Genomic DNA, 8,635 nt, shown 5'->3' on the forward strand with positions numbered 1-8,635 from the left:
TAATATTACTTTGCATGATAGATAGGCAACACGCAAAAAGAAAAAATAGACATGAGAAAAACATTGCTTTATAAACCTTAAGACTTGATAAAAAAAAACTTGATATTTTGCATATGAAAGTATTGTAATGTTTACTGATAATCTGACAAATTTCGTAAATATTTGCTTACTAATTTAAAAGTTATAGCATAAAAACTATAACAAGCACAAAATGGTTCAAGGTCGGTACCAGGGACCGAGCCCGTGCTGAAAGAGTTAAATACTAAAACACATTCCTACTACAAAGCTTTTTATTACTCTTCACTAAGATAATATAATTTTGTGGTGTGGATTTTTTCAACCACTTATGTATCATAAGCTAAAGCCCTTTGACAGTCAGATGAAGTAGTTTTATCTCAGAGTTTCTCTTAAGCTCCAAATCGTTTTATTGGAGGTCACTTTGAATCTAGCGAGGAAACTAATCAGATTCAGCCTTTAAAGCCTTTTTTATCTTGACCATTTTGCCATACTCTTCTACTTGTTTGTAGAGAGAGAGTAACTTTCGGTCATGTAAGAAGGCTTGGTGAACAGTATCATGGATTTGTTTTGATATAATGGTCTCATGTAATCTCCCCCCTTTTGCTGCTTTAATATAATGGCTTTGTGTAATTCCCCCTTTTGTTGCTTTGATATAATGGCCTTGTGTAGTTCCCCCTTTTGTTGCTTTGATATAGTGGCCTCGTGTAGTCTTCCCCCTTTTGTTGCTTTGATATAATGGCCTCGTGTAGTTTCCCTTTTGTTGCTTTCATATAGTGACCTCATTTAGTCTTCCCATTTTTCCCTTTGATGATTTTTCCACTAATTTTGTTTCTCCATTACCTTGAACTCTTACTACAGAAGTGATTTCTGCTAGTGCCGTTAGGTGTTCTCCAAACTCCCATTCTCTGCTGAGTAATGTTGGAGGTGTATCTTTTTCACATGGATTGAGATACATCTATTTTATGTATCATTTGTGGGTAGTTTGCTCGATGTAATGTATCTTTTACTGAGTGGCTCTTTCTTTTCTGACCCCCACTTCCCAAAGAGAAGGTGATTTAAGAGAAAAATACATGTTTAAAAAATTATTTATTGTTTCACAACAGTTCCTTCCACATCACCAAGTCCATCACTGTTTTAGCAGATTCATTTTTTGTGTGAATTTGTGCCAAAATAGTCAGAGGAATCACAAATAGTGCATGTGTATAAAATCCTTGTGTTTGTAAAAATTATGTCATTGTTATGCATATGTCTAATCAGGTACTCCAAAATCTCTCTTCTTGTTTTTCCTGTAAGAGAAGACAAGGAACAGTTCAAATCTTATTATGAACCAATATAAAATGTAGCACAATTTAATTTGAAATGTATTTAAATAAAACATTGTAGCAGTATTGCTAATTATTATTTTTTGACAATTTTTTCAGAATGTACGGTCTTTTCCAGACTGTCTTTTACTTTGGTTACATGGCTCTATTTAGTATAGCTCTGGGAATTCTTTGTGGTAAGTATCTGTTAATAAAATGTATTTTTTTCTCAAGTTACTTATTTTTTGCTTTTGTAAATTTGAAGGTATTTCTTTTATAGTTTACGTATTCTCTTAAATCTGTTTCACAGAATTAAGTAATATCTGTTGGCTCTACATTGTAACTATGCTGATTAACAGAAGTAAAATAATGTTAAAAAATAATTATTACTAGTTTTTAACGGACTAAAAGTATGTTTTAAATCTGTTTAACATTTCTTCTGTCATCATAAGTGGAAGAAAAACTTTAACACTGCATATCATTTTACTTTGTCTATATTTTTATAGACTGTAATTTGTTGTCAAAACATAATCTTCAAAACAAAAGTTATTGTAACACATTCAAAATGTTCTTGTATCACTAATAATGGAGACAGACAGACACACATCTGCAATTGTCAGTTCCAATATTTTAACATCCAAATGGAAAAACATTTCCTGTAAATGTTCTATCATATTCTTAAACAATTGGATAAATGTACAAATGTCTTAAACTTTCCAAATCAATGACTTACGAATATGTTTAATATTAAAGTCATATGAAGTTATTTTATAGTTTAATATGTTAACATTTCTTTTTATTTTCCAAGGTACACTTGGGTACGTAGGGACCAGCACCTTTGTTAGAAAGATTTATTCCACCGTGAAGATCGACTGAGAGCAAAAGAAAATCTTTCACTGTGTACTGAAGTGTCAAAGTACTAAATTAAAAGTGCATGCATTCTTAGCATATTGTCAGTGGGACTGCATGAAAAGGTGAAAAGGAGTTAAAAATCAGAAATATAGTAAATCTAAAGACACTAAACTTTTATTAATATCTACAATTGCACGACATTTTTGTCATGGACGCTCACAGTTTTCGTGATTGTATCATCGTTTTGAACCAATGATTTATCAATTTAGTTATATTTTGTTCTTCATTGTACAGCTTTATCCATTTAATAATTCTGTTCAAGATTATTATGAAATCTGTCATACTAGTTGGTAATAATATTAGTCCATTTGCTGTTTAATGCAAGAAAAGTTAGCGTGGTCATCTAAATGTGTTGTCAAGTTTTGTCAGCCTCTCTCTCTCTCTCATGTTAATGTATTTGCAATATCATAAAATTTATTGTAATGACTAACCTCCCCTATAAGGGTTTTGTTGATCATAGTCCAGTATAGGTGTTTTGATGAAGTATTTTTCCTCTGCTGATTCACATCTGTAAGCAGATTACTTCCAAAAAAACAGATTTTTGTAGTTAAGCATTAAAGAAGTTAAAATCAAATAGCAGACAGTCTCGTTTTCTTAAATTTCATCTGATTATTTTACAAGGCATTAATTACTAAGTCATGGTTGTAGGTGTTGTTAAAGTGATATACATGATCAGTGTTTTTCCTTGTATTGTTCAAATTTATGTTACACTGAAAATCTATCAAGAGAATTCTCTATTTCTCCAGTGTTTTTTGTTCCAATACAATCGTCAATCACTCATACATGAAAATTATACATCCCACACCTAGTGGCATGTCTATTTCCTGATTCTCTATTTAATTATTTTTAGTGTGGTTTATATTTAATCACGTTTGACAGGTAAGAATCTAGATATTGGTGTAAGGGTGACTAGAAAAGTTTTAATCACTATGGATAGATGCATTTATGATAAGAGATTTGTGTTGGACTTGAGCCACAGGATCTTATATTTTATGACCTACTAAGTTTAATTTGTTTTTGTTTTATTTTTCACATAAAAATTACTGTTTTTGCAATAGTTTTTTAATCTCTCATCAAGAAAATTAGAGCCCACCTAAAGTACACAGTTATGTAACCAAGGGTATTTACATATTTTGTCCTTATCTTTGTTTATTAGACTATATAAAACAGATTTTGTCAAACTGGTTTCATAAAATTCATTTTTCAGCTTATAAATCATTCTTTTAAAGTTAAATCTTTCTCATCTCCTGGGTTAAACTTTTACTTTTGGGCAGAATTTCAAAACACTTCTGGATTTATTTATTTAGAACTTAATAAGGAGAAAGTTAAGGTTTTTGAGCACTGTGATGTGTCTCTTTTGACTAGTTGAGTTTGATTTGTTTTAACTTATTGAATTTGAATAACTTTTTTTTTTGTACTGAATTTAAAAAACATATTTCCTTAAAATCAGTTTTGTTCATATGTATAATGTTTAAAGGTAAGCATCATCATTGTTTGAATTATTCAGTTGTAGCTGTTGTTTCCTGGCTGTGTGATATCAATTAAGAAAACCTCGGTGGATTTCTTCCAAATATGCTTTTCGGAGATTGTTTGTTAAATAAAGGGTACTGTTTTGAAATATAAAATGACTGTCATTAATTATTGCTGAATAAGCTGAACTTGGTGAAAATCTCTAAATGTTTGCTCTACAAAGTAATTGATCTTTGTATCATTTACTCAAGGCCAAAATTAATTATTTTTTACTGTTAGAGATGAATGACAAAAAGAACTTCCAAAAGAATCTTATGTTTTTGTTAATGTTGTCTGTATCAATATCGAGAAGGCTGTGATTGTAAACTGGTCCGAGTTTAATATCTCTCGCTTTTTTGTTTTGCATAAAACACTTTACTTTCTTATTATCTTAACATCATATTTGCTTGCCAAGTAGATATCTGTATAATGATAGTAAAATACTTGGATTTTATTAAAGTAGTGAGGATAAGAAATAGCTCTTTTTTTTTTTCCATTGATAAAAAGATCATTTTACTAAATGGTCAGAATGTATGATAAATAAAAGTTTGTTACATGGCATTTGTTATGGCTGAACTTCATATTTTCAGATCAGCAAATAAGCAATAAATATCTTAGATCTTTCCAATTGTTTTATCCATATTACTTAATCGGTCTTAACAAAATGTTTTCAAGCCTGTAAGTGTTGTTATTGTTGTTTTAGCACAAAGCTACACACAATGGGCTGTCTGCATTTTGTACAACGTGGACATTTAGGCCAATATCTGTCATTTAGCTCGGTTCACTTAGTCTTTTCTACCATTTCAGTTCCATCAGTGTTATGTTCAGTAACTTGTGAATGGAGTTATGAATTTTTCTTTAAATGATGTAGGTGTTTGTTTTTCAAAGGTATAGCTTTAAATTAATTTAGTTAAGAAATTGCATCATAAGCAAAAAAGAATGTTCTTGGTTTATAAGTGTGTGTGTATGCATGTTAGTACATAATTTCTGTTTTAAAACTGTGGTCAGAAATGCACATGCTAGATACAGTGTAGTTCTTCTTTAAAAACTAAACATTGGTCAGAAATGAACATAACAGGTACATATGGTTAATTATTATATCAAATTTGGAAAAAAAAACTTTTAAGTTACTATAAATGTAATATTATTATTATTAAAGCTTATTTTTTCTGCCCATTAAAGAAATGATCTTGTTTAAAAAATTTGGTTTATATATATATATTTATTTATTTAGTAGGTTTGAAACTTGAGTGATATCAATCTTGGCCCAAATTCTCTAATCCTATCCTCGGCAAGGTTTTTAATAATTTGAAATTTATTTATAAGAACTACTGAAGTCTTGTGTTACATTTTTTTCATTTGAATGACTATTACATCAGTGTAATAAGATGGCTTATTCTGTTTTTTTATTATTATTATAACTTCTAGATCATTAACCAAAATATGCATGTTGAAGTCATTTCCAATGACCAGGTAAACAGTTATAAAGTTTCAGTTTTAAAGAAAAGTCACCTTCACTCAATTTTTTCCAATAACATAGGAAGACCAGAGTTTGTCTACTACTAGTCATATGTGTAAAATAAAATACTTTATATTAAGATAGAGTGGAAAACTACTTTTCCTAATATTACGTACGAGTAAAATTAAAATTTTTTTTTCACTCAATTTTATAAGCTTAAGTGTTATTGTTATGTGGATTTCTAAATCTTATAAAAATTCTCAAAATCAAGTTCTGTATAGGACTTCCCATAACTATTTATTTTTAAAATTGTTAATCAATTGTCTGAATATCGAAGTACAATCACTGGTCACACTTCTACAGGAAATTTTACTTTTGATTTTGGGTGAAAATACATATGGTAAATTAACCAGTGGCTTGTATTAAACATGCGTCAGAGAGACGGGAAGATTCAAGGAAAAATATTTTATAATGACACCAAACAAACCACTATTTTAACTTGTGTTTGATATTAAACAACCGTTTCTTTTCATCCAAGTCAACCATTCAGAAAGAACTTTTTAAATATTTCTAAGAGAATTCATATATTTTAAAAAAATTATCTAAAACTGTGTATTGAAAGCCAAATAAACATTTTATTCACTACAGGTATCTTATACATATTTTCAGGGCAACATTACTTGAGCTGTTTAGCTGTAGAATAAAGCCACAATATATATATTACATTATATATATTCACTAAATATAAATAAGAGTATTTAATTTGTCCCATCTTGGTTGAGCTTCTTTTCTAATTTTTCAAATTCTCTTTCTGATATTTCATCTGTTTTATCCATTACCTGGAAAGCAAGATAAATATCGTGAAAGAGCGAGCTCTCAATAAGAAATATCCAGCACGGGAATGTAGGAATAAACTTGGAGAACAAGTAAAACACGGTAACTCGTGGTTTATTCCCGAGTTGTAATCACCTATCTACAGCTCTATAAACAATGATAACAAGATATTGGACTATTCTCATTTCAGCCAACAATAATTTCGTTAATGGTACAATCATACACTGTAATTTGAATGAATCACACTAATACTTCAACTATGTTCTTATGTTTCTTCACTTTTGTAAATATAATAGACAGTGGTGTGTCCACCAGCATGGGGGGGGGGGGGCATCTCCCCAACTGAGGTATCATTTAGTCATTTAAGATTCCTAAATTCTCTACATTGTGATTACCACTGAAATGAAAGTGTTAATTTTTTCTGACCCCCCCCCAAACTAAGTTTTCCTTCCTTATATTCTCGACACTGATAAAGGTATAAAATGGTTTTCTAAGTATTTTGATGAAGTCTGAAGCTAAGTTGTTGCATCAAAAGTGAAGTTTTGAGGCCACATCTTTGATAAAACTGAAAGAGCCATTTTTGTCACAACTTTTCTTGTTTCACACATGATATATCAAAATGGCAATATTTTACACACTGAAGAAAACAAAAAGATTAAATCAGAGCTAGTATTGATCTCCCAGCATTAAACTATTAAATATCTTGAGCATTCTACTGTTCAATCTGAAATATTTCCAAAGTTATATTCTAACTAATTTTCTACAAGTTCCCTATAAAAACATGAATATGCATGATGCTGTCTAAAGTAGTTTGGCAACAAATTAATTGTTTGAGCATAAATACTCGACCCTTTGGCTAAGAACTAAATGTTTGACTACAGCTAAAACTAGTTAACCCTTCTGGCTAAGAATTAAATGGTTGACTACAGCTAAAACTACCAACCTTTCTGGCTAAAAATGTAATTTCTGAATATAGCTAAAGCTACTTAACCCTTGGCTGAATATGAGGTAGAATTTTCACATTTACACAAACATTAAATCAACAGTAATATTTGAACTATATACAAAATAATTTTAACTTGTATGTATTTCTTAAGTATTTTTCTATGACTTTAACTATAATTCCACAGTTACATATAACACTAGTTCTTACATCAAACACGTATGAAAAACAAGAAACATGTTCAATGCTAAACATGTTTTACAAGTGTACTATAATCAGTTTTAGCCTCATATGAGCCACAGTTTCAACCATAAACTCTGTCATTTATTTTAATTTTATTAGCTTATTCACAGTCCCAAATAGTTTTATTTTAATCATTAAAAAACTTCAGTTATACAGTCTTGTATTTTCTCTCACTCAGATTCTAGTGCTAGCTTTAAAACTTGAAGGAGCTCAAAGGAAACTTATTACTTCAGGAAAAAGGCTATTAGGTAAACAAAATATACTGAATTACAAGCTTAAACAAGTCTGAGCCAATGATGATTCCCTAAGTCACTCACATGGTGATTATTAGTAACGTTGTACCATGAAAGAGTTGACGGGAAGTTCCTTTACATTCTCTATTGTTTTTTTTTATTTTTGATGAGAAGAGTTTCCTTTAGAGAAGAAACTGTTTGAATATCATTAAATAAAATATTTTTTTTCATTTACTCTTTAGTTTTTTTTGTTAAAAGAAACCAGAGTTTCTCCACTGATCTGTTCAGAGGTGTTAAACTAAAATATAATATCACCTGGCTCACCAACGAAAAAAACATCCGGATTGTGTGTTATTACTAACCTTTTTAGTGTATAACACATTAAGGGTGGATTATTTTAACACACCATACTACAGGGGTGAGAAAATTTAGCATTTAATGTAAGTAAAGAGTGTAGCATGTTTAATACTAACCTGTTCAATGGATAGTACTTCAGGGATGTAAAATTTTAACATGTTCTCTACTCCATTTTTTAAAGTCACAACAGAACTTGGACAACTTGTACATGCTCCTTGCATTTTTAATTTCACCACCCCATCACTGAATCCCTAAAATATTGTGTTAAAAAGAAATTAGTTATAAGTCTGTCAAAAAGGAAAAAGTTGTTTAATAAATTCAGACTTAGAAAAGAAAACTCTTGATATAAAAGAACCCAACTGATTCAAAGGACACTACGGAAAGAACATTTTGTAATTTTCTCAGAAGAAAATCTGATTTAGTAACACATCTATTTAAATAATGCAGAATTACACCCATGAATAAATTCTGAACAGTTTTGGACAAAATTATTTCAGCTCTTCAAAAACTCAAATTAGTAAGTTAACTCTCAAAGATCAATAGTTCAAACCTAATTTCCTGGAAAAGGAAAATTCAATACTGAGATGAAATATTAAAAACCACAAGTGAACAATGTTTTATAATACACAATTAAAATCTTTATTTAAACCGATTAACGGTCGTAAAATTCACTCTACATGTTTCACGTCATCTTCAGGAGTGCGAAAAACAGTTACTGTGTACTATACGAGGCCTGTGAGAAAAGTATCCGACCTTATTTTTTTTGCGATAACCTGATGGATTTGAATCAAGTGCGCTTGCATGAGCCGACCTTGAACCTTCGTGT

General features: G+C 30.2%; 1 protein-coding gene and 1 long non-coding RNA gene across 2 annotated transcripts in view; one reads left to right on the forward strand and one right to left on the reverse strand.

The window, feature by feature from the left end:
• LOC106466269 (transmembrane 9 superfamily member 3-like) overlaps positions 1-4,299 on the forward strand; it is a 30,387-nt gene extending 26,088 nt beyond the window's left edge. The window contains exons 13-14 of the mRNA XM_013926527.2: positions 1,440-1,516; positions 2,128-4,299. Of these exons, the coding sequence (XP_013781981.1) occupies positions 1,440-1,516; positions 2,128-2,195 (145 nt within the window). The 3' untranslated portion in view covers positions 2,196-4,299. The remainder of the gene's footprint in view (positions 1-1,439; positions 1,517-2,127) is intronic.
• A 3,648-nt stretch (positions 4,300-7,947) lies between these two features.
• LOC111087485 lies at positions 7,948-8,606 on the reverse strand. Its single transcript, XR_002612160.1, has 2 exons — positions 8,294-8,606; positions 7,948-8,060 (listed from the first exon to the last, which is right to left on the reverse strand). It is a non-coding gene; the product is annotated as an uncharacterized LOC111087485 (long non-coding RNA).
• Between the last annotated feature and the right edge of the window lie 29 nt (positions 8,607-8,635).

This window comes from Limulus polyphemus, unplaced genomic scaffold (genome assembly GCF_000517525.1).
Source record: "Limulus polyphemus unplaced genomic scaffold, Limulus_polyphemus-2.1.2 Scaffold2209, whole genome shotgun sequence".
Classification (NCBI taxonomy): domain Eukaryota; kingdom Metazoa; phylum Arthropoda; class Merostomata; order Xiphosura; family Limulidae; genus Limulus; species Limulus polyphemus.